Below are 24,824 nucleotides of genomic sequence, written 5' to 3'. Positions count from 1 at the left end.
TGTTGTCTTGGCATCAACTTTCTGGAGAGAAGCGTCACATACGGGAAAGAAGCACCATCTTCTTCTGACCACACTCTTACCCTCTTACCAAGGACCCAACGTTGCGCGCAAACTCCTCGTCGTTTGCAAATACTGTGTATTGATGACCCCTTGAATGTCCACAAAGCGACATCACCATGTCTGACGGTAAGCCCAGCAGTCTTTCCACAACGCGCCGCGCCGACACTGACGAGGCAATAGCTGAAATCCGCCGACTGCAGCAGGAGCGCGCCTCCACCAGAGCCAACCCGACCAAGCAGTCGCTCACTGATAATGCCGATACCGAGCTTTACGGGAATGGAACTGTCGACAAATATGCCGGATACAACATGTCCATCGCCGTCAACGACGACGACATGGACGATGCCGATGGCGAGGACCAGAGCAGAAGACTGGTCGGCCAGTACACCGCTACCACCGAGCAAATGAATGAATACGCCAACGGAGAAGGCGACATTCTGGTTGATCGCGAGAAGCAGGCCCAGATCGCCAGTCGCGAGTCGGACTACCAGAAGCGTCGTTTCAATCGCCAACTCAGCCCCGACGGTCAAAGCTACAAGGAGGTTATGAAGCAGCGTGAGATTGAGCGCGAGGAAGAGCGCGTACACAAACTCATCGAAGAGAAGCAGGCAAAGGGCGAGGATTCCACGGATGTCGTTGTCGAGCACAAGCCTACGCTAAAGGCCGACGTGGAATCGACCGATGTCGTTGTTCCCCGCAAGCGAAGGCAACGATGGGACAGTTCGGTCGAGGACAACGCTGAGAAGGATGCCGTCGCTAAGAGCGAGGATGCTCCTGAAAGCAAGCGCTCCCGCTGGGACTCTACACCTGCCCCGGCAGCTCAGGCCGAGCCCAGAAAGCGCTCCCGTTTCGATATGGCCCCTTCGCTGACCGCCGCCACCCCTGTTGGTGGAAATACAGGGCTTGCTACTCCTATGCACCCTTCTCAGACCCCTGCCGCTGGAGCTGGTTACGGTACCGATATCTCTGGCAGAAATGCTCCTCTTTCAGACGAGGAGCTCGACATAATGCTTCCTGGCGAGAAGGACGGTTACCGCGTCCTACCATTCCCCCCTGGCTACGAACCCACACGAGTACCCGCACACAGAGTTCCCAGCACTCCTGCTTCGCTACAAGGTGGCTTTATGATGCAGCAACCGGTCGACCCTCGATCACTTGGCAAGGATCTTCCGAGCGAGCTACCTGGAGTCGGCGAGCTTCGCCTAAAGCCAGAAGATATGGCATACTTTGGAAAGCTTGTCGATGGTGCCGACGAGAACGAAATGAGTGTCGATGAGCTCAAGGAGCGCAAGATCATGCGTCTTCTCATTAAGGTCAAGAATGGAACCCCTCCCATGCGTAAAACTGCGCTGCGTCAACTTACTGACAACGCTCGATCGTTCGGTGCTGGCCCGCTTTTCGATCAAATCCTTCCTCTGCTCATGGAGAAGACACTCGAAGACCAAGAACGTCATTTGCTCGTCAAGGTCATTGACCGTATCCTGTACAAGCTTGATGATTTGGTCAGACCTTACACCCACAAGATTCTGGTCGTCATTGAGCCATTGCTGATCGACCAAGATTACTACGCACGTGTCGAAGGTCGTGAGATTATCTCCAACTTGGCCAAGGCTGCTGGTCTTGCACACATGATTTCTACCATGCGTCCCGATATTGACCATGCAGACGAGTACGTCAGAAACACCACTGCTCGTGCCTTCGCAGTCGTTGCCAGTGCTCTCGGTATCCCTGCTCTCCTTCCCTTCTTGCGCGCTGTATGCAAAAGTAAGAAGTCATGGCAAGCGAGACACACTGGTGTTAAGATTGTGCAACAAATCCCTATCCTTATGGGCTGCGCTGTGCTTCCTCATCTCAAGGGCCTCGTTGACTGCATAGGAGACAACTTGAACGATGAGCAGACCAAGGTTCGTACCGTTACGGCATTGGCTATCGCTGCTCTTGCCGAAGCTGCCAACCCTTACGGTATCGAGAGCTTCGATGACATTCTCAACCCTCTGTGGACTGGAGCTCGCAAGCAGCGTGGCAAGGGTCTTGCTGGGTTCCTCAAGGCTGTCGGTTACGTTGTGCCTCTGATGGACGAAGAGTTCGCCAACTACTACGTCAGTCAGATCATGGAGATTCTGCTGCGTGAGTTCTCATCACCAGACGAGGAGATGAAGAAGGTAGTCTTGAAGGTCCTGTCACAGTGCGCCAACACCAATGGTGTCACTGCTGCTTACTTGAAGGAGACTGTTCTCGACGACTTCTTCAAGAGCTTCTGGGTGCGAAGAATGGCACTGGACCGACGAAACTATGTTCAGGTCGTTGAGACCACAGGCGACCTGGGTCGAAAGGTCGGCTGTGGTGAGATTGTGGAGAGAGTTGTTGACAACCTAAAGGACGAGAGCGAAGCGTACCGAAAGATGACAATGGAGACTATCGAGAAGTCCATTGCCAGCTTGGGTGCCGCAGATATCAACGAGCGTCTCGAAGAGCGCTTGGTTGACGGTATCTTGACTGCCTTCCAAGAACAAACAGTGGAAGACGTTACCATTCTGAACGGATTCGGAACAGTGGTCAACGCCCTCGACACTCGATGCACACCATACCTGCCTCAAATCGCCAGTACTATTCTCTTCCGCCTCAGCAACAAGTCAGCCACTGTCAGACAACAAGCTGCAGACCTGGTATCACGAATTGCTATTGTCATGAAGCACTGCGGACAGGAGAACCTTCTGGGCACGATCAGCATCAACCTGTACGAGAACTTGGGTGAAGAATATCCCGAGGTTCTTGGTTCAGTACTTGGTGCATTGCGCTCGATCGTCACCGTCATCGGAATCAATCAAGTACAACCACCCATCAAGGATCTTCTACCACGACTGACTCCTATCCTTCGTAATCGTCACGAGAAGGTGCAGGAGAACACAATCGACTTGGTCGGTCGTATTGCAGACCGCGGTCCAGAAAGTGTCAACCCTCGCGAGTGGATGCGTATCTGTTTCGAGCTTCTCGACATGCTCAAGGCACACAAGAAGGGTATCAGACGAGCAGCCAACAACACATTCGGTTTCATTGCCAAAGCCATCGGTCCACAAGATGTCCTGGCTACACTACTGAACAACTTGCGCGTCCAGGAACGTCAATCGCGTGTTTGTACCGCCGTTGCTATTGGCATCGTTGCGGAAACTTGCGCACCTTTCACAGTCCTGCCAGCTCTGATGAACGAGTACCGTGTCCCTGAACTCAATGTGCAGAACGGTGTGTTGAAGTCATTGTCCTTCCTCTTCGAATACATTGGAGAGATGGCCAAGGATTACGTCTACGCCGTAACACCACTCCTCGAAGACGCACTCATCGACCGCGACCAAGTGCATCGCCAGACCGCTGCATCAGTCGTCAAGCACGTCGCCCTCGGTGTCGTTGGCCTTGGCTGCGAAGACGCAATGCTCCACTTACTCAACCTACTCTACCCCAACATCTTTGAGACTTCACCTCACGTTATCGATCGCATGATTGAGGCCATCGATGCCGTTCGTGTGGCAGTGGGTACCGGTGTCGTGATGAATTACGTGTGGGCTGGTCTCTTCCACCCTGCACGCAAGGTCAGAACGCCATACTGGAGGCTCTATAATGATGCCTATGTACATGCTGCTGATGCCATGGTGCCTTACTACCCAAACCTTGATGACGAGGCTGTTGATCGATTCGAGTTGATGGCCATCTTCTAGACGTAAGAGAGGATACCATCAGGGAACAGGAAGATGGGAATTGCTTTACAGCGGCGTTTGTTGTTGCGTCGATATGGGATAGGGTCAGATAGTCTGTAGTTTTGCCGGCGAAGATACTTAACTCGATTTGGTTTATGAAAAAAATGAAAACTTTCTACAACACCACTTCTCGTGTGAAAAAAACCCAGACTTGTGTAGCCATCCAACTGTATGAATATTTTTCACTTGGAGAGAGCGTCCTCTTTCTGAAAACGACTCTAGTTTGAGAAATCACCATGTGTTCTATAAGATTGTACTTGTTGGTTCAGTTTTCGTAACAGAATAAGGATTTCGAGATGGAAAAAAAGATAGAGAATTGATATATACGAAGAAACAAAACAAAGAAAACCCCCCATCTCAGGGAAGCAAGAAGCTGGCAAAGTCGTCCTTTATTTCCAATTGCCCTCGTTTTTCCCCATCAAAAAAAAAGAGACACACAGATGATGGAAAAGAAGAAAAAAATAAGTAAAAAAAAAAACGCCCGCTTTCATTAATACAACAAAATCAGAATTGTGTTCTCATGAGTAAAACTGGCCCTTCTGGAAACTCTCAACACTGAGATCTCCAGCTTTGCCTTGCACACTCGGAGGCAGAGGCACCTCTCTAGGCGCCCCCTTGACGAGTTCCTTTTCCCTATCCACCATGGTGTTCGATCTGCTATCTGCACTGTTCGTCGTCATGGTCTGAGCGCGACTGCCCACAGGACTTGCTCCACTGGTAAGTTGCCCTTGAGCGGGGCGTCGTTGAATAGTTTCCAAATAAGGGGCTGGGAGGTAGCCTTTTCTGCCGTCGCGGGCGCGGCATTGCCACCATTCTGAGGGGTTACCCAAGGGGTCGGTTTTGCTGAGGACGGCAACCAAATCGCCTTTTGCGACTGCAAGATCCACGCCTTGGACACTGTTGGCGTTGGCTTCTGGGTTAAAGTCGTAGAGCACACGGCAGAAATCTAGTTTCGATGGGTCCAAGGGTTGCTGGGGTCCCTCTGCTGCGATGCGTCGTTGCTCTTCTTCTTCCTGGCTGCGGGCGAGGGCGCGGATGAGTTTGCCCATGAGGTAGGGGAGGCCGAAGACGGCGACTATGAACATGACAAATGGCTTTTTGCTGGCGCGGGGAGGAGCGGGGGAGCCGTCGGGCAGGCGGCCGTTGAAGGAGGCGAAGTTGGCGGGAGTGAGGTCGGTGCTGCTTGCGGGTAGGGGACGGCCGGTGAGTTTGGCCATGGCGGTGCGGATCCAGCGGATGATGGTGAAGATGCCTAGGACTTGGCCTAGTGTTTGCCGTAGGTTGCCGAACTGTTCTGCTACAGAGACCATTGCTGAGAAGTTGTTAGTACAAGATAGCAGTAGAGATGGCAGCACGGGACGTACCAAAGAAACTCGAGTGGGTAGCCATATACGTGCTCTCGAGCATCTGAGCAAAGCCACCAAAAGCACCAACAATGCTCTCGATGAGCTGGAAGGTATTCTGGGTGCTCTGGCTAAACGTCTGCGTCAAGCTCTGGCCATTGGGTCCGCCCATGGGACCGCCCATGCCACCGTAGCCATTGCCGTACATGCCGCCCATGCCTCCCATGCCGCCATAGGGACTTCCGCCGTACATGCCTCCACCTCCATACATGCCGCCGCCGTACATACCTCCACCATAGCCAGAACCGTAGCGCGAGTAGGGCGACGACATTGTGCCACCGCCGTAGCCGTAAGGCGAGGATTGATAAGGCTGGGCGCCGGCGAAGTTGGAGGCGGTGCGGTCAACGACAGAGTTGAGCGACTCGGGTCGCGATGGTAGCGCAGGTGTCGCGGCAGTACCGGTAGGGTTTACTGATGAAGGGGTAGGGGTAGCAGCGGTGGCGGATGTGGGTATAGCGGGCGAGGAAGTCAAGGCTGTGTCATGGCTTGTCAGTTTGGAAGTGCGGGCGGCGCTGGGCAGGGCAGGGCGATGGCATAAAACGTACCCGACGACGAAGCGGCGCGTCCTCTTTCCCACGGCTTTGGCGGTGATGGCGTCGCCATCTTTTCACCAGAGAGTTATGTCTGGTGTACGGGTTCGATAAGCCAGGCCTGCGCTTTTGTGAACCCCGGAGTTTTGATGAGAAGGTCGAATGTGACGAATGTCGTCGTTCTCACAGCATGCCGAGGCTGTTTATCGCCCGCTTGCCGCCGCCGCCGCCGCCGCCGAGATCCTTCCCTCGTTCACGCACGTGAGTGGGCACAGGACGTCTTTGTATTATGATTTCTCGTTGCCTTCGTGAACGTGCCCTCTAAAGGCCGATAGCCTTGATGAAGCCTCTTGTTATAATCAATACCTACTTCTCCGGTCTGCCATGTGTCTTGCTCGCTATTGCTGTTTCGGACTGGATCTCCATCCTTGGACATTGCCGAGGGATAACCGCATTTTCCAGGGTCTAGTTTGACCCGTTCCAAACGTCCTCCGCTTGTGTAGCTACAACAACACCCAATGGCTCAAGAAACAGTATGGAATCTATCGACCAACCATTTACTACTGGCTCTCTCAGAGCACATCTGTGGCCTAGACACCCTTGTGTATCTTTACAACGAGGACGTCGCTCTAGGCCTTCGTGCGAAACAAGGGTCCACAACTTACATTCCATTCCACCCAGCCACCTACCAAGCAAAGAGGCAAGAAAATACTGATGTTTGATGCAATGTCATTCTTCTGGAATTTTCGCTAAGTACAGTTGTCGCATGCTAATCACTAATTTGTGCAAGATCCGCCAACAACACCCATCTTCCCACGCCCAGCGCGTATGAACAATCCAATGCCTTTCTGTGCGATTTCTCCTCAAAAACAAGCTGGAAAGAAAAATTAAACAGTAATGGAAACATGACCTCGTCAAGAATGTTATAACAATGACAAAGAGAACTGCTTTGCCACCCCATCTATGCAACAAGAGCGAAGAGGGAGTTCAAGGTGTTTTGGATCAAGCCAGTTTCGCATTGGCTGGAGATCCACGAAGCATCGAGGCTGGTGGGGAGTTGGTAGTCGTTGTCGAGGACCTTGATGTGCATGTTCTCGCCGTTGAGGAGAACCATGGCCTTCATGCTGCCTGACACGGGACGCTTGAAGTAGTCCGAGTTGCCACCCTTGATGTTGCTGTGGAGAGTAGACTTGCAACGAAGATCACCAGGGGCAAGAACCTCGAAGAGATCGAACTCACCGCATCCGGTGGTCCAGCAAGAGCACTCGGCCTTGCCGTACTGGAGGGTGCGGGGGATCTGAGCGTTGAGCATCCAGATGGCGGGCATGTCGCCGTTGGTGGCAGCGTCAGTGTTGCCATCAAGAGGCATCTCGAATTCGAAGAAGAAAGCCTTCTGAGCACCAGCGAAACCGTGGTAAGCAACCTGACCATCACGAACGTAGCCACAGTCGCCATCGCACTCCTTGTCGGACATGATGATGACCTCGTCGTTGGAGGCGAGCTGGGTGTCGGCGAGGACCTGAGGAGAAGATGCACCAGCATCACCCTTGCTGTTAGAGTAAGAGAGCGAGTTGCCGAAAGTGTAATCGAAGACACCAGAGCCCTGACCACCGTTGTGGTTGAGGAAAACGACGTTGTCTGCGGAGCCGGCCTCAGAGTTGTAGTATGCCTTGCGACCCCAGGATCCCGAGCTGCCAGAGGAAGCAGAAGACGCAGAGGAAGGAGCCGATTTGGACGAAGAACTCGAGCTCGAGCTGGAAGCCTTGGAGCTGTATGCGGCTGGGGCGTTGACCTTCAGGAGCTTGGGCGCAAAGTCAGCAGAAGCAGACTCGGTGCTTGCAGCAGCAGGGGCAGCGGCGGTCGAGGTAGTGGCTGCAGGGGCGGGAGCAGCAGTGGAAGCAACACCAGACCACTCGTTGACCCAGGACACGGCGACTCCATCGATGATTGCGGTTACCATGTCGCCAACACCGCGCTTCTCAACGTTCTCGTCACGCTTGTGCTTGTGGACGTGTTCGTGAGCGTGGTTGTGACGGTGCATGGCACTGCGCTTGGCCTTCTTGGAAGAGTCGGAGGAGTCGGTGCTGGGTGAGAAGAAAGCGAACTGCTTGATCTTCAGAGGACCACGGAAATGGAGGGAGACTTCCTCATCGAGAGGAGACATTGATCCAGAGTAGCCATAAGGAGTGGAAGAGCAAGCACCAGAATTGCTGTCCATAGAGGTGATCTTGTTGTAGGAGCCCTTGCCCAACATTCCAGTGTAGGTGATGGCATCAACGGCCTGGCAATACCAGTTGCCGCCGTCGTCGACTGAACCTTTGCTGCAGAGATCGGCAGCAACTCCAGAGACGGAGGCAGCCAGGATGGCGCTGGCAGCGATAATGTTCTTCATTGTGATATATGTGGATTGCTTGGTTTGGCGTAAAAGATGCGCACTCGATTATATGAGGCGAAATAGCAGTAAAGCAAGGGGGTATCAAACGCGTGTTCAATGCAAACTGGGTAAAGATCGTGGCAATGTCACTAGGACACTTGAAAGAATGACTGCAGCGAATGACGAAGTAAAGGAATGGAAAGCCCTCGAGGCCGCTCGGGGGGCTGGGGCCTGAATTAAAGGCGAAATCGAACACCCGGAGTATTGAACAATGCAACCAACAAGGCGCTTGGAAGTTGGGGGTCCTGGTCGTGGCACGCCTAGAGTTCGTCTTTCCTGACAAGCGCCGTTGCAGTCGAGTCGCAGGGTGGGTCACAATTTCGTCCAACATTAGCGCGGACGCATGTGGCTTGATGGGTTGCCCTTGTGCTCTATTCCTCTAAACATATGTCGCGCGACAGCGAACAACGAGCGCTATTGTTCTTTGACCAAGCCAAAGTAGTGTTTAATGAGGTGCGGGTGCTCTTAATTCTTGTCGCATCACAATCTACACTCTGTACATTATACAAGACGATCATTGGCAAATCAGTTACCGTGCTTCATCTTGATCGAGGAGGATCTGACCATTCCCCAACTTGGTCCGAGGTGTAAGAAGATGCACGGCCGCCGCAGGTCCTCGACGTTTCACCATGGAACTGACTCTGTGCGCCACCCTGCATGTCTGTCGCGCCCGAGACTCAGGAAGCAGGCGAGAGACTACCAACGCTTGTGCTTTGACTGGGTATACGAGCCTGACATCAGATGCCTCGACGAGCGGTCGCCTGCTTGCTTGCGGATATGTGGTCGCGAGAATGACAGCCTTCTGTTGCTGCTGTCTCGGCTGCTGCAGGGACACCCGCAAAATCCAAAGCATCTGGAGATTTGGTTCCTGCAGATCTCAGATTATCAATTCATATCCACTATCGCGCCAATGCAAACATGGCCATCCGCCCTCCAAAAGCATGACACGGATATAATTCTTGTATCCGACGGCAGTTGATGCCTACCTAGGTGCAAGATGTGGCTAGCTTTTCTCTCCGCGTGCGTTGCATGTACGTGGGTACCTATAGAAATGCACAAAGCTTTCAGGAGATAGGATAGCATCGATCGAGAGACCATATACTTGGGGCGGCTCTCTTTGGAGACCGCTCTGTGTTGGAAACCACTGTGCCTTTTTATAGTGAATTCGTCGCCCTAGCTCTTCCTGGGAGGAGTTTCGTTTTATCTCTCAGAACGATGTGCACCTCCATGGTGCATATGTGACAGATCCATGCGCACGAATAGTGTTGAATTGGTGTGGGTTTGAGAAAGACGGGAGTAGAAAATGGCTGAATGGGTGAATGGATCATGGCACTGAGTCAGGAGTCAGAGCACCTCACGTTACTCAGATCCAAGTCTCAACGGCGCGGATAGCAACCCGATGCTGTGTTCCCCAATCAGGATATTCTCCGAACGGCCATACCGTCGACTCGACCCCGTGGGTACAAATATGCACGACCAGTTAACAAGGCTTTGTTCGCATCTGCCGTGCTCAGATAGGCGCTCGGCATAGCACAGATAGTAAGCACAGGTCATGGGCGTTGGTATGGCAAAAAAGTCAAGTAGCGAGAATATTAAATGTGGAAATAAAATATTTAAAATTGCCAGAACGCGTTTGATAACAACCAAGAATGCCATGCAAGAGAAAACTCAAGCCAAGATAAAAGGAAATCTAAAAGACAAATACTGCGCCATACCCAGAAGCCAAGGACTTAGCAGGGGTAAAGGGGCTATGAGCGTGTGCAACACTGAGCCACACCGCTGCCGAGGGCTTGTATACACGAGGCAGGTTCAACTGTTAGGTCATTCTGTCTGCAAAAGTCGTTCGTCAGCCAGATGTCTGGGAAAATGAAGCGACCAAGATGCATGGCATAGTTGGATAGATCAGAAGTCCGCTAAGATCATCGAGACTCGTGAGAGTCTCTGACATAAGAGGTACCAGAAAAATAGTAATTGACAAAATTCATCATAAAGAAAGGTGATAGGGATTGTCAGGGAAAGTTGAGTCTTACCAGTTCAGATGCTGACAGCGCCTGGAGCTGCACACGAGCGGCTTTGCACTCTGATTTAGAGCGCTCGCACGCTCAGCGAGCTATCAAGCACTGCCGAAGGGTGTCGTGGCTTGTATACAAAGTGTGATGAAAACAGTTGCGTTTGGTTGAAAAGAGAAGGTCGCTGCAAAGCAAGTGAAGCGCAGAAGTTTTCGCTAGAGGGACAACGGAAGAAGCTCGGGATGAGCCGCCCACGGAAAAGTCTTGGCATTCTCCGACGCCGAAATTGAATCTCAGCTTTGCAGACCTGGTGAAGACTTCGAGAACGACGAACGAGCATCCGACGACCCTTCAACCGACAACTTCTACTCCACACCGACATTCAAAATGGGCCGTCTTCATTCCAAGGGAAAGGGTATCTCCTCCAGCGCCATCCCCTACTCGCGCGCTCCTCCCGCATGGCTCAAGACCACTCCCGAGCAGGTCGTTGACCAGATCTGCAAGCTCGCCCGTAAGGGTGCCACCCCTTCGCAGATTGGTGTCGTCCTCCGTGACTCCCACGGTGTCGCCCAGGTCAAGGTTGTCACTGGTACGTTCCGCCCGTCGCATCGAGAGTCAAGTGCAGCCAGAGACTAACACAGCACGCAGGTAACAAGATTCTGAGAATCCTCAAGTCCAGCGGTACGGTCCACCCCGTGTGAAAGGAAGAAAAAGATGGAAGAACCGCAAGAAATTGCGACGAACCACATTTTCGAAACACATCAACTCTGCCTCTGTTTGGTCTTTGACTGACGGAGTGACTACAATAGGCCTTGCCCCTGAGATCCCCGAGGACCTCTACATGCTCGTCAAGAAGGTTTGTCTTGCACTCTTGCCACAACATCTCCGTCCGGCTGGCTGACACAATTCTCCCAGGCTGTTGCCGTCCGCAAGCACCTCGAGCGCAACCGCAAGGACAAGGACTCCAAGTTCCGCCTGATTCTCATCGAGTCCCGTATCCACCGTCTGGCCCGTTACTACAAGACCGTCGGTGTCCTTCCCCCCACCTGGAAGTACGAGTCCTCGACCGCCTCCACCATGGTCGCATAAGCGGCTTTTGACTGAAAAATGTCAAACGGAGGAACAAGCATCGATACCACATGGCGTTCACAAGGGCATGTGTATTTGGAAGGTCGCCAGGGTTTTCACTAGCTCGTTGCACAAGGATGAAAAAGTAAATGAACGATAAGGGAGCCACGTTTTGGACCCTTCACCAACAAATCATGTGTCTGATGCCATTTTGTCTTCGTCCTGTCTTCTGTAACCACGTTCGGTGTGATGGTGCTACTCCATCTCGACAATTGTAATGAACCTTATGAACTCCTTCGCTATGCATAACCCATAAAGTCCCATGTTCCTTTCCCATGCCCAAGTAATGACGATTAACCCTCAAGCTCGGCGCTGCGCTTCAAGAGAAACTCGCCCATCCACTTCAATGGCTTCTCGGGCCTGTAGACAGCGAGATACTTCATGCCCTCCATGAAGTACATGGCGACATCGTTCAAGTAGATTCTGGTAGGTGAACCGTGTTGATGGGCCTTCTCAGGTGGCAGCGAAACTGCAGGAGGGATCGAGGATGGTCTGGTTGGCGCAGGCGAAGGGGATGGTGCCAACACAGGCAGAGAAGCGGCGGGTGGTGGGATTGGCGCAGAGGCAGTGGCGGGCAATGGCGATGCTGAAGGAGCTTGTGCGACTGGTGGAGGTGCGACTTGACTGGCTGGCGCATCGTTCGAGTGGCCGTTGATGATGCCTTCCATGCTTGACGAGCCAGACTCGGGGTTGGGGGCTTCGGTGGTAAAGGACTGGTTGATAGGCAGACTTTCATCGCCCTGGGCGGCTCCTGCGACTTGTTCTGGAGCAGAAGGGATGCTGTGTACAGAAGGCTGTTGCTCGTTAGCGGCGCATTCGAACTTGTCTATCAACAAGTCTTACCTCTGCCACCTCCTCCTTCATCTCGATATCGTTGTTCGATGGCACAGCCATACCATTGGGTAGTTCGGCCATGTCGATGTTTTGTCCTTGAACGTGAGTCGTTTGCGAGAGCTGAGCAGATGCTTGATGCTTGGATAGAGCAGTAGAGTCGCTTCACCAGCGCACGGATCTCATGTCCGTGCACGGTCCACCCGCATTGGTATAGACATCGTCCAGGGCTGGCTGCGTTCTTCTCTTCTCGTTCCATCAACTTTCAACTCATCAGCCGGCCATGTGTGTGTGCTTGATACATGCTATAGCCATCTTCAATGGCGAGCTATCGCTCGTGTCTCCAAAGTAGGTCGTGAAAACTGATGTCGAAAGGTTTAGGAAGGTACCGTCCAGCTTTGATCTGGTACACAGAGTCACTTCAATCATGAAGACACAGAGCTGCGCTTCTCATGCGGTGCACAGCATGTGCGCGGTCGTAGAAAGTTACGTTATTCATGAGATCAATGCCACCTTCCAGAGAGCATGTTGCGGATGTTTGATATGCCTTGACGGAAAGTCAGCCACATTCTTGACCCCCAGCCAGTACAAGACATACCTCGCAGAGCATTGCACGCGTTTCTTTGCGTCGAGTGTGCCTTGGAAGGAAATCGTATCAGTCCGGTCACCTCGTTACCCAACCTGCAGAGACGCTTTGTATTCTCCCTCAGCAAAAAGAGGAACACCAGTAACAGATTCGAATCCACGCGCCAAGTACCCTACGTTCGACTGCTGCAAAGATTCGGCCTATCAGAACCATCGTTGACCCCGACGACCTGATTCCGCGGCTGACCGTGAGCATCCGCACCATTCGGCTTGTCTTGGACTCACCTCTTCACTTGACAACACGAACGACGCAGTCAAAGGTCTCAGACTTCTCTCACTTCTGTGCTTCCTTTTGCTACTTGCTCCCTTTCCACTCTTCTGTTCCTCCATCCTTCTTTTCCGAACATCAACACATCCAAGGCAAGACAGCCCAGCACTCTCCAAGTCTTCCAACCTCTACCAACCTCTACCAACCTCTACCATCTTCAGCAAACACGCACAAAATGCCTCCCAAGGGATCTGTAAGTCATCTTCTACACTTTTCTCAGTCGACTCTTTGCCTACCCCTACAGATCCTCCCTGAGCACGTGCCTCGGGTCGATGTGTCGTCGCGCACCGGGCACACAAGATCTCCCTTCCCTCCCTGCCTTTCCTTGCCCCTTCCCCTTCCCCCTCCACTATACCTTTCCTCTGAGCTTACACCCCGGGCCCATGTGAGCTTGCTCATCGGGTACACGAGATCTCTCTGGGTCCCTGTGAGCTTGACTTTCACCTCTGCATTTCTATGCTATCTTTCTACTGCTCCCGTCGATCCGGGATAACCTCGATCTTCTTCGTTCACTTCTTCTACCTTTAATCATCCACTCTTCACTGCCTATCTCTCATCTCTCACCTCTTACTCCTTACTCCTTACTTCTTACTTCTTACTTCTTACTTCTTACTTCTTACTTCTTACTTCTTACTTCTTACTTCTTACTTCTTACTTCTTACTTCTTGTCTTCTACTTCGCACTCCATTCCCTCCACTCTTTGACTTTGCTTTGCACACTTCGACATTTGCCTTTCATCATCTGTCATCTATACTCTCTTACTTATGCGTTCATCACAGAAGAAGACCGTGGTTCCTGCCACTCCCAAGGCTGAGTCTGATGAGGAGGTTCCTCCCACCCCCGTCACTGAGACCAAGAAGACACCCAGAAAGAGAGCTCCCGCCAAACAGTTCACCCAGCTCTCCAGTACTCTTGGTGCCGGCCCCGTTGATGTCAGCTACGAGAACGAAACCATCCATGGCAAGGTAAACGAGCTCAGGTTCAATGCTGTAGCAATTGTGACTGACAACACACAGGCTCTGGCCAAGGGCGCCGGTTTTGGTCAGAACATCAAGCTCGTTGCTCCTCAGCAATTCGAGCTTGTCGGCTCGTTCATGCTTGAGAATGGTCTCCAGGCCGTGATCATCAAACCTAGCCCACCCTTCCCATTCTTGAAGCTCCCTCGCATCGTCCGTACCAAGATCTTCCAGATGATCTTGGACCCTACAACCAACAAGGGCAAGATCGAGATCACTACTGAGGGCAAGAGTGGCGGAGCCAAGGCCAAGGATTACGCCAAGGAGTTCAAGCACAGAACTGCCATCGCTACCCTCAACAAGCAGGTGAGCATATTCCGTCCACAGTCCTTGTTTACCACACATACTGACCGCAATAATCTAGCTTGCCAGTGGGGCCCGTATGATCCTGTACGGTTACAGACTGCGCTTCGACAACACTACCACTCTCCTCAACTTTCTCAGCATGATCGGAGACGAGGCCCGCAAGGCAATGGTTACTATCACCATCACCAGCTACGTCAAGGCTACTGCTATGCCCTGTATGAACTTGCTTGCAGAGTGTCGCAACCTTACCAAGATCAACATCCTCAACGGTGTTGGCGCCAACTCCACTCCCCAAAAGACTGCTAAGTCCTTCTTCACCGAGGCCAACCGCCTTCTCCAGACTCTCGTCAATACCGCTGGCGGCAACAAGGATGCCGCGTTCAGCATCATCATCTTTGGTAAGGGTTGCCTGACCACCAAGGAGGAAGATGAGATCGTTGCCTGGGATGATGATGAGTCGGATGACTTCGTCAAGCAGATCACCGACAAGCTCAAGTAAGCGCACCCTGTCACGCCCTGAGCACAACACACCTCCCAAACTCCACACTCCACCTGCACCTCTTCTTGTTGCTGTTTTTGTTTCGTTTCGCCCTTGCTATCCAGTCATAGAACGGAGCTTGGGCGCATATTCGAGCAGAATGGTTCACAGCACAGCACACACAAGAAGCAGATCGGTCAAACACGAGATGTTTTTCCAAAGGTCTTTGCAGGAAATGGAGCATCAACGGCCTTTTTAACAAGTTTTCCTTTTCACGTTTTCCATCAAGCAGTCATCGGTTCTGCAGAATCCCCTTTTCCTTAAGTCTTCAGAGAAGCAGCCCCAGAGATACATACTTATCCCCCGAAAATCAAAAAGTCATCTCATCAATCGTTTGTTTTGTCCTTCTGCTAAGTCTTTTCTTTTTCTTGTGTTGTAGTGAAAGTAGTGATTTGCCCACCTGGGCTTGTATCTGTGGCAGTGCTGGCCTTGTTGGTCATTGCTGCAAGGAAGTCATGGCTTCGAGGATGGATGTTGATATACCTCCTCCCGTCCACCAGCGTGTTCTTGCTTTGCGTATGATGGATTAGTATTTGTCTCCAGGGCCTATGGCAATGGTTAAGCCTTGATGAAGATGAGATGCAAGACCTTATTTCGTTCGTCACGTCAGAGTTGTAGTAAACGATTAAGAGCTTTGATCCAAATTCTGTTGAGCCTTTGTTTGTATTGAACCTGTCACTCGTCGGCTGTGTCCAATCTCATCTGAGGGTCCATTCTTTATTTTGTCAAACATCAAGGAAACGAGAACATCGCATTGCTCAGATACGCTGAGGTTCACAGTTGATTAAATCGGGGTTGTTAGACTTCCCCCCATTCCTCAAGTTGAGAGCAGCAAGGATTGGTGTCCACACATGGTCGCTGCCATCCAACGAGCCACGTTTGGAGGCCCTCCGTCAATTAGCATGACTCATTGACGGGTCATGGTTGCAATGGTTATAATCAGTCGCGTTTATGACCCTGGAACTCAATTCTTCCATTGAAATTATAAAGAAGACATCCTTCGGGCAGGCTGCAAGCCTCCGACTATACCGCAGCTGAGCTTCCCGCTTGCTCAAACCCCACCAGACAGTGTGGCTGTTGTGGCTTCACTGGCATGCAGAGAGGTACTAGGGGTGGTAGACTAAAGCCATCATCGCTCGTGGATCGCCCAAATCGACACTCCGTCCCTCCCGTTTGGTGAGTTTCTATATGCGCCACGTCGCTTTTGAGCGCCCAAGGTCAACACTGCGTTTTAGCCGCGCGAGGCAATGCGCAGCCCCAACACCATATAAAGGCAAGAATCGCGAACGTGGCATGTTTCTGTAGATCGTCCCCAAACACTGCTGCTCTTCGCGCTTCACCAGTGAGTTTATCCACAACGTTTACATCGAATCATGGACGTGGCAGGCACCGCGGTCGGTATCGCTTCCCTTGGAATTCAAGTCTGCCAAGGCCTGCTGTCCTATTACGATGCCTGGAAATCATACCACCCCGACATCAGCAGCACCTATGAAGCAATCATCGACTTGAGCAAGACGCTTACGGTACTCAAAACCACGCTCCAACAACAAGCGGACGGAGAGAGAGTTGAGCGAGTGAGAACATGCGTGAAGGGTTGCGAGGATGCCCTTCGCCAGCTCGATGAGAAACGGCGCAGTCTGCAGAAGTTCACCGCGCCCGAGGGGTTTCGCCAAACAGTGCGCTCCGGACTACAGAGGTCCTGGTACCCTTTCAGGAAGGAAACTCTCGAGGCGCTGAAAACCAATGTCACAAATGTTCAAGAACGTCTTAAGCTGACGCTCCAAGTGCTACAGCTGGAAATCGGCACAGAATCGTACGAAATGGCGCTTAGGCTGTTGGATCAGACCACGGCGCAGACCAATTCCATGGCACAGATTACGGCGCAGAACCAACGCATACTAGACGTCCAGGGATCCGATGAGTTTCGAAAGATTATCGCTTGGCTCGGATCGCCCGACCCCATGACGAACCACGCTACCGCTCGCCAACGTCACGAGAGTCAGACAGGCACCTGGTTGCTTAAGTCGTCCCAGTATCAGAGCTGGAAGACTGGTGCGGTCAGTCATCTATGGCTCTATGGCAAAGCTGGCTGTGGCAAGACCATTCTCTGCTCCACAGCCATTGAGGACATCCGAAATACTTGTGAACAGGACACAGACACTTGCTACGCATTCTTCTATTTTTCTTTCTCAGACAACCGTAAACAATCCGATGGCGATCTACTTCGCTCGCTCGTCGCCCAACTAGGGTGGAGGGAGCCAGGTCTCTCTATGCTCCGGCAGGCGTACGAGGACTCAAGACGCAGCCCACCGGGCCCAGCCGAGCTAGAATTGATTTTGCTGGCTTCTATAAGGTCGTGCAAGACAGTTTTCCTCCTCGTAGACGCACTTGATGAGTGTCCCGTAGACGATGAGACTCGTCAAGGTGTACTACAACGGATTGGGAAGTTAGCACAGGATTCTTCAAACCTCAAAATCCTTGCAACTAGCCGCGAACAGGACAGAATACGAAAAGCGTTGCAAGCGATGACATTTAAACCAGTTTCGGTGGCTACGCGTGATGTGGATGCTGATATCCGGATCTACTTGTCGAACCAGTTGTTGAGTGATTCGAGTCTTCGCGAGCTCAATCCAGAAATGCGTACTTTGATCGAGAATTCCCGTGCGGCGAAGGCCGATGGCATGTAAGTATGCTACTCATTGATTGCCAGTCTTGTTACCATACTGAACTTGGACTTCTGCGTTAGGTTCCGGTGGGCGTACTGTCAGCTGCAGGAGCTGAAGAACCTTGAGTCCTACAAGCCCAAATACGTGAAATTCGTCCTCGAGAGCCTTCCACCAACCTTGGATGATATGTATACACGGATCCTTACCAGAATCAAAAAGATGTATCATACGGAGGCAGTCACGCTTCTCCATTGGCTAGCTTATGCACGATCACCCCCAACGTTGGGCGAACTTGTCGATGCTGCGATTATCGATCCGGCCAAGGAGAACAGTATAGACACAAGCGAGCGTGGCCGCTTGCGTGACGCACTCAACATTCTCTCCGGACTGGTCATGGTTGACAGTAGCGTGTCTGGTGGTTCCGCGTTATCTCCATACACCAAGGTAAGGCTTGCCCACTTCTCGGTGAAGGAATACCTGGAATCCGAGCGAATACTCGAAAGCGAAGCAAGAGGTTTCTATCTCGAAAGTGCGATAGGGCACGTGACTATCGCCCAGAGCTGCCTGATATATCTACAACATTTCGCTATGAATGCCGAGAAAACCTCGAGAGAGCAGGATCTCGAAGTTTGGCCTCTTTTGAAATATGCGGCTGAGTCATGGTTCTACCATTCTGCTTTACAGCCAAGTGGTGGCACAAATCGCGAGGTATCGTTACTCTTACTGAACAACGCAAAAGACAATTGGCTTCGCATCTTCAATCCGGAAGCTAGTGAGAGGGTTGTTGGAGCGTGGGGAGGTTGTCGACTCGCGAGGCGGTGCTTTTGGTAATCCTCTGCAAGCTGCCGCTTTCAATGGACACATTGAAGTTGTGCGAATATTGCTTAAAACTGGAGCCGACAGCGGAGCTGATATCAACGAAGAATGCGGAATATTTGGTAGTGCTCTTCAGGCTGCCTCGTATGGGGGCCACAACGAGGTGGTGCGGCTGCTGCTGGAAAGCAGGGCTGACGTCAAGTCTTTGAACGGCAGATATGGCAGTGCTCTTCAAGCTGCGTCGGCACGGGGACATACAACAACCGTACGACTTCTCCTCGAAAACGGCGCTTATACAAACTCTCGAGGGGGCTTCGCTGGTAGTGCATTGTATGCTGCTTCGGGAGGAGGCTTTGCAGAGATCTTGAAGCTGCTACTTGCCCACGGAAGCCAAGCCAAGAACGACGAGGTAGATTTTGCCAATGCCCTCCGCAAAGCCTCGTATCTCGGTCATGTCGAGTTTGTCCAGCTGCTCCTCGAAAGCGGAGCCAATCCGAATAGCCCGACATACAATCGTACAAGAAGTTTTGCCCTCGAGGCTGCTTGTCTCGAAGGTCACACGCAGATAGTGCAAGCACTACTGGACTATGGAGCCAATACCAACACCACAGGCGGCGTGTATGACAGTGCCCTTGAGACTGCTTGTAGCCAAGGTCATGCGCAGGTGGTTCAGATGCTACTGGACCATGAAGCCAATGTCAACACCAGGAGCGGCTCGTATGATAATGCCCTCGCTGTCGCTTCTTGTGGGGGTTACAAAGCAGTAGTACAGCTGTTGCTTAGGGAAGGCGCCGACGCGAATTACAAGGGTGGTTATTACGGCAGTCCTCTTCAAGCTGCTGCTAGATTTGGACACACGGACATAATGCAGATATTGATCGATGAGGGTGCCGACATCAATGCTCGAAGCAGAAAATTCAGTAGTGCCATCCAGGCTGCCTCATCCAATGGGCAGACACGGGCGGTGCAATTGCTGCTAGACGCAGGCGCAATCGCTGGTGCTCAATCAATACCATATGATATTGCGCGTTTTCTGGTGCGTCGAGAGGACGACTAACATCCCGGGTCATTGTATTCAACGTCAGGTTCATAGGAGGTCTCACGGGTAGAGTAGATAGGATACAAGTTGGATAAGTTTTGTGACAAGACAGACAAGATATTGTGATTATGGATAAACGTAAAGACAAATCATGTCATCATTTCCACCTACCAGAGGCAGAAAGACGCACTCACCTGTACGAGAAGGCACATAAAACCATTAACGACAACCGTTAAAAGCGTCTCTCAGATCCTCCATCCTAGCAGCTTGATTCTCGCGCCTTACATGACACAACAAATCCTCCAATCTCGCACCCCAATCTGCAGCAGTCTCCATAGTACTCATTTGCTCCACATAACCCTCCAACTCCCTGATAACACTTCCACGCTGTTGCTCAAACAGTGTCAATCCAGGGTGAGGATCAGGCAAAGCCGCAATCTCAGCATTGAGGATATCAAGATGTCTCTGGAGTAGATTGATACGAGAGAGCAACTGTTCTTGCTCAAAGAGGAAAGTCTCAATGGTTTCGGTGGCGAGATCCAAGATTCTGATGGCAGTAAGAGGGGGGTTTTGGGAAAGGTGCAAGTTGATGTGGCAGCGGTAGGTGACGGCGGTAGACATGAGTTGTTGGTGACGTCTGGTTGCGCGATAGAAGGCGATGGCTGGGATGGAAGTGCCGTCGTAGTCTGCATCGCGCAGTTCAACCAGGTTATACGAAGGTGAAGTGCCAGTTCATTCATGGCATCCTCATAACTAGGTAGTTCGTCGGCAGCACCAGGGAGGTTCTCGATATTGGAATATGATTCGTAGGCGACGGGTTCGGGATATTGAACTCTTTGGACGTCGACGACAGGCTTGATATCAGAAAAGCCAGGGTGGGTGTAAGGCTCTGGATGGACGTCGTCAGCGTAACCGCCATCATCTGCTTCGGTCTGGCAGGTTTGGCAATAGTGTCTTGAGGGTAAACTAGAGATGATCGGGTCCGGGCAGATCGGAAAGTCGACTGCACATACCTCGTTTTCGCAGCCTTGCCAGTTGACTTGAGTCTCCTCGCGGCAGATTTCGCAATATTCTCGAACACCCCAACACATTGCCGATATTGATGTGGGTAAAGGATTGGGTTACTGTTTCTTTGTTAGCGAGACCTGTCTCTACTTGCTGTGTATTGTTGTTGATCTAGTCTGATCTTCTGCAAAGGCATCTCGGAGGGTGTTCATATAGATACAAGGAACAATGCATTCAACCTCTTTGTTTGGGAACAATGCTGAATGGAACAAAGGCGTCGTGTACATGTCAAAGAACGTCGAGAACAAGTAAACCCAAAGGGACATAGGTAGATTAGACAAAGAGGTGGCGATGACAAGTCAATGGGCAAGATAGGAAGCGGTACAGTGGTTTGAAACGTTTGATTTCCGTCGTTAAAGTCGTATCTCGATATACATGAGGGAGGGCTACTTTCACAGCAGCCATTGCATCCTCAAGAAGTATGGCTCTTGCCATCTCCTTTTGATCCATAGCAGAAGATTCCTCTATTGCATTGGTCGTAAATGATTTATGCCCAGGCCATCGATTGATGAGTGGGAAAAGTATCGAGGTCGTGATTTGGTTTGAGTGGGGTCAAGCGAGTAGCTTAGGAAGAGTGCTTCTCGGCCTCCTTCTCGACGAAGGGCTCCTTGTTACCACCCTGGCCGGTGGAGGTGAGCTTGGCGCCAGAGAGACCGCCGCCGGAGGCGTTCAGGCCCTCGATGCTGTCACCCTTCTCGATCTCGGGCATGGGGGCAGCCTTGTCGCTGCGGTCGACACCGGTGGATGCGGCCTGACCAATTGTGTTAGCTTCTTGATACGTAGCAAATGAAAAAGCATCAGAGACTTACACCGCCAGCATCACCGTGAACGATGTTGTGACCGGCCTCAATGGCGTTGTCACCAGCTCCAGATCCGTCGCGAGGCATGTTTGATATGTGGTTTGGGGGGTTGGTGGTTTTGAAGAGAGATTGATGGTTTTGCTTGAGGAGAAGTCTGGCAGGAGAAGAGGATGTCTGGTGCCTTTTGTTCTTGCAAACTGAGTTGTTGTCGATCGAGCTCTTTGCTCACAAACTACCTCATCGGTGACGTCAATTTCTGTCTGCATCCCGGCGCTTTTGTGGAGAAAGCCTCAGAAAGCTCGTACTTGTCTCCCTCTTGGCATGCCTTGCATCGAGATGCTCGGTTGATGGAAACAAGTGCTTTGTAACAAAAATCTGTCTTGTTCTCACGACACCGCATAGGCGAAGTTGAAGATGTCAAGATATACAGCACGTTCTAGGCCGTAGCAAAGTCCGAAGAGAGCGGATAAGATCTCGACTCTCAGTGGATGCTGCCTGTCTGATAAAGACACTGTGCACCTCTACAGCTGCTCACGCGACCGACCCTGTGCAAAGGGGATTACGATATTACTATGCCAGTATCCCGAAGGACATATCTTAGCTTTTAGAGTTGTACGATGGTCGCAGGAACGCGTATGAAAAGCAAAATGAGAATATGTAAGGGTATAGACAGTATTATTATTAGTGTTTAATCTTTACTAAGAGTACACATGCCTAGCACTCGCTAAAGGCAAAACATGAAGTGATACTTCGTTTTTTCAACTCATACATATTCATGAAAAGCATCAGAAGATGTTTATCCACTCTGGTAGAGACCGAGAGCGACAACGTGGGGGTTGATCATGGTAAGGTTGAAGGGGGTCAGGAACATGTCGGTGTCGGTAAGAGCAACGAACATGGTACCGTTGACAACGGGAGCACCGCCACCGTAGACCTCACCAGCGGGCTGGTAAGTGTAACCAGAGTTGTTGGAGGTCTTGATGAGAGGAGTGTAGGTCAAGTTGAGCTGGGCAACCCAGGCAACGAACTGAGGCTCACCAGCGACGGGGTTGACCGAGGTGGTGTAGCTGTTGTTGGGGCCGACAGCGAGACCGGGAGCATCCCAGGTGAAGTTGACCTGCTTGCCGGGGAAGGAAAGAGGCTCAGAGCGGTTGCGGGAGATAGCAGGGCCACAGCCGTAGCCGGTGACGTTCAAGTGCTGGCAGCTCTCCTCCTCGGGGATGGTGGAGATGCTGGGGTCGGAAGTGCGGTTACCGGTGACCTCGTAGTCAGCGGTATCGTTGGCAGACCAGCGGTTGATGTTGGGCTGGTTGACGATGTGGAGGGCGGGGAAGTTCTGCCATGCGAGGCGGGTGGTGTTGGCAGGGCAAGACGAGATGTAAGGAGCGAGGAAAGACCAAGCCCACGATTGAGGAATACCGGTCTCGAACCAGACGGGCATGGGGAAGAGACCACTCATCTGGCGGAAGGCCATCTGCTGGCGAGCCTCAGTGGCAATGGACTGAGCGAGGAGCTGACCAACCTCGCGGCTGTCAAGGTGGTTGATGAAGCCCCAAACACCAGACTCACCGTAGCGGGTGAGTTTCTGGTTGAAGTCGAGGAACTCGCGAACAGTGGTGTAAGGGTAGTTGTAGGTGCACTGAGGAGGAGCAGTGTGACCGAGCATGTTGGTCAGGAGAGTAGCGTGGCCCTCCTCCTGCTGGGCCATGAAGCGGATCAGCTCGCGGTCCTCAGCAGTGAGACCGGCAGCGATGAAGTCCTCCTCGGAGAAGGTAGCGAGACCGTTGTTGAAGGTGTCGAGCTCGATCCACTCCTGGTAGAGACCAAGGGTGATGGACTCGTAATCAAAGTCGGACTCAACCATGTAGCGGGGAAGAGAGCCGTTGGTACCAAGGCCACCAGCGGGAGTGTAAGGAGCAGGCTCAGGCTGAGTGAGCTTGCCATCGGTGTTGTAGTAGGTGGCAGTAGGGTTGAGGGGAAGGGTGGAAACGGTCAGGCCAAGGGTGGCAGTGGTGACAGCGCCGACAGTGGTGGGGGTGCCAGAATAGGGACCGTGGGTGGTCGAGCCAGTAACCAAGCTGCTACGGAGAGGGTAGCCAGCTCCAGAGGCAGTGCCGTTGGGAGCAGCAGTAGCAATGGCGTTGACTGCAGAGTTTGTGCCGAAAGAGGTGGCAACGTTGTCGAGGTCGACAGAAGCCGAGTCGGACTTGTAAGGAGCGTCGGCACCGGTGTAGGCAGGAACCTGGCTACCGTACTCGGACGAGGCCTGGGAGGCGTAGACGTCCTGAGGAGCGGCAGGGGCAGCGTAGGCAGCTCCTGCAAGCAGGGCCGAGGCGACAATTGACTTGGAGAACATCTTGTCGATGGTGTGAGAGTTCAATGGTCGATGGAAGAGCAAGCAGAGTCGAGCATGGCTCTACATATATATATTCTGTAGCGTCTCTGCAGGAACGACATTTTCGCCATGCAGCGTCATGTCTGGCGGCACCGTGACATCAACACTCTCGACAAAGGCGGTGCTGATCTGGGACTGGCAGGTGCCGCACCGTTTGCCCTGCGAGCTTCGATCGAGGATTCCCGCTCGGTTGCAACCATTGGGGTAGTTTCCGGGCGTGCATCAATAAAGATTGGCGACTAGGATGAGCCGCACCCACCATCCAAGGCTCCGTAGCAGATGCCTGATCGATTCGTTCGACGCATCCAGTAAGGAACATGCCGGTCTCCTCATTCCTCGTGCTTCGGAGTACTTGGTACCTACATTTGTCAAGTTTACGACGGCAATTGCCCTCTCCGTATTGCCTCTGTGGTCTTGAAAAAGTGACATGCCATTGAGGTTTGGACCAAAACTTTGCGGCGTGGCGCTTATGCGGCTGAGAAGTCTCAAAGAGCCTCATTTTCACAACGTCATGCCATCATGATCGCGATTCCGCTGTCAGGCCGTGCGCTCCCATGCAAAATATATCGACATGCGAGTCGTGGAAACAGCACCAGCAATTTACTTCAACCAAACCTCGATATCTTGTCTTACGTTTGGCATACACAAGCCTACGGCAATGTCTCCGCTCATCTAGTTTCTCTGTGACGTTGGGGAGGTGTCGAAACCAAGGATCTTATCTGATTGACATCTAGGTACCGATATCACGTTGGAGCCGTCGGAAGGAAGTGGTTCTCTGCAATGCGGCTTCTTAACCTCCATCTAGAGCCTCCAGAAGAAACCCATCTCCGGGCGCACTTCACACGGCATGACTGTGTTGACTATCACAATATTGCTGTGTGACACAGTCCTGCTTTGCTCGTTCTCGACAAGAGAGGCCTGGTGTAGCGATATTTTCTGCTTATGACGACAGTAGCGGTCATGTCAATAACGGATATCTCTCCGTGTCTCACTTCGTCTGCGTAGAGTGCGAGCTTACCCCAGAGAAGATTGGTGCTTGGAGCCGCGTTCCTGATCCGTCCAAAAACGAGCGTGCATGGCCGCACGACCTCGTTGAATTCAATGTTTTGGCATGCCAAAGTCAGAG

The 24,824-nt window shown here is 52.1% G+C and overlaps 9 protein-coding genes across 9 annotated transcripts; 3 read left to right on the top strand and 6 right to left on the bottom strand.

Annotated features, from left to right (window-relative positions):
• Positions 1-176: 176 nt before the first annotated feature.
• Positions 177-3,770, top strand: M436DRAFT_56966 (U2 snRNP component prp10; the record flags this gene model as incomplete). Its single annotated transcript, XM_013567838.1, has 1 exon — positions 177-3,770. One exon carries the CDS (start codon positions 177-179, stop codon positions 3,768-3,770), a length of 3,594 nt encoding a protein of 1,197 aa, XP_013423292.1.
• Positions 3,771-4,327: 557 nt separating this feature from the next.
• Positions 4,328-5,815, bottom strand: M436DRAFT_67520 (uncharacterized protein; the record flags this gene model as incomplete). The annotated part of the gene is made up of 3 exons (XM_013567858.1): positions 4,328-5,121; positions 5,174-5,623; positions 5,758-5,815. The coding sequence occupies 3 exons, from the start codon at positions 5,813-5,815 to the stop codon at positions 4,328-4,330; spliced, it is 1,302 nt and encodes a 433-aa protein (XP_013423312.1).
• Positions 5,816-6,703: 888 nt separating this feature from the next.
• M436DRAFT_56675 (uncharacterized protein) lies at positions 6,704-8,134 on the bottom strand (the record flags this gene model as incomplete). Its single annotated transcript, XM_013567789.1, has 2 exons — positions 6,704-7,484; positions 7,572-8,134. 2 exons carry the CDS (start codon positions 8,132-8,134, stop codon positions 6,704-6,706), a joined length of 1,344 nt encoding a protein of 447 aa, XP_013423243.1.
• Positions 8,135-10,572: 2,438 nt separating this feature from the next.
• Positions 10,573-11,274, top strand: M436DRAFT_85752 (uncharacterized protein; the record flags this gene model as incomplete). Its single annotated transcript, XM_013567887.1, has 4 exons — positions 10,573-10,774; positions 10,834-10,866; positions 10,995-11,041; positions 11,101-11,274. The coding sequence occupies 4 exons, from the start codon at positions 10,573-10,575 to the stop codon at positions 11,272-11,274; spliced, it is 456 nt and encodes a 151-aa protein (XP_013423341.1).
• A 332-nt stretch (positions 11,275-11,606) lies between these two features.
• Positions 11,607-12,228, bottom strand: M436DRAFT_76381 (uncharacterized protein; the record flags this gene model as incomplete). Its single annotated transcript, XM_013567886.1, has 2 exons — positions 11,607-12,107; positions 12,157-12,228. The coding sequence occupies 2 exons, from the start codon at positions 12,226-12,228 to the stop codon at positions 11,607-11,609; spliced, it is 573 nt and encodes a 190-aa protein (XP_013423340.1).
• A 1,004-nt stretch (positions 12,229-13,232) lies between these two features.
• On the top strand, positions 13,233-14,878 carry M436DRAFT_85750 (uncharacterized protein; the record flags this gene model as incomplete). The annotated part of the gene is made up of 4 exons (XM_013567885.1): positions 13,233-13,250; positions 13,837-14,022; positions 14,074-14,379; positions 14,438-14,878. The coding sequence occupies 4 exons, from the start codon at positions 13,233-13,235 to the stop codon at positions 14,876-14,878; spliced, it is 951 nt and encodes a 316-aa protein (XP_013423339.1).
• Positions 14,879-19,657: 4,779 nt separating this feature from the next.
• On the bottom strand, positions 19,658-20,529 carry M436DRAFT_67514 (uncharacterized protein; the record flags this gene model as incomplete). Its single annotated transcript, XM_013567857.1, has 3 exons — positions 19,658-20,124; positions 20,154-20,370; positions 20,452-20,529. 3 exons carry the CDS (start codon positions 20,527-20,529, stop codon positions 19,658-19,660), a joined length of 762 nt encoding a protein of 253 aa, XP_013423311.1.
• A 539-nt stretch (positions 20,530-21,068) lies between these two features.
• M436DRAFT_76379 (uncharacterized protein) lies at positions 21,069-21,390 on the bottom strand (the record flags this gene model as incomplete). Its single annotated transcript, XM_013567884.1, has 2 exons — positions 21,069-21,254; positions 21,313-21,390. 2 exons carry the CDS (start codon positions 21,388-21,390, stop codon positions 21,069-21,071), a joined length of 264 nt encoding a protein of 87 aa, XP_013423338.1.
• A 709-nt stretch (positions 21,391-22,099) lies between these two features.
• On the bottom strand, positions 22,100-23,659 carry M436DRAFT_76378 (uncharacterized protein; the record flags this gene model as incomplete). Its single annotated transcript, XM_013567883.1, has 1 exon — positions 22,100-23,659. The coding sequence occupies one exon, from the start codon at positions 23,657-23,659 to the stop codon at positions 22,100-22,102; it is 1,560 nt and encodes a 519-aa protein (XP_013423337.1).
• Between the last annotated feature and the right edge of the window lie 1,165 nt (positions 23,660-24,824).

This window comes from Aureobasidium namibiae, assembly GCF_000721765.1.
Source record: "Aureobasidium namibiae CBS 147.97 unplaced genomic scaffold scaffold_22, whole genome shotgun sequence".
Classification (NCBI taxonomy): Eukaryota; Fungi; Ascomycota; class Dothideomycetes; order Dothideales; family Saccotheciaceae; genus Aureobasidium; species Aureobasidium namibiae.
The sequence above is the reverse complement of the archived record's forward strand: the minus strand, read 5'-3'. Positions and strand labels throughout refer to the sequence as shown.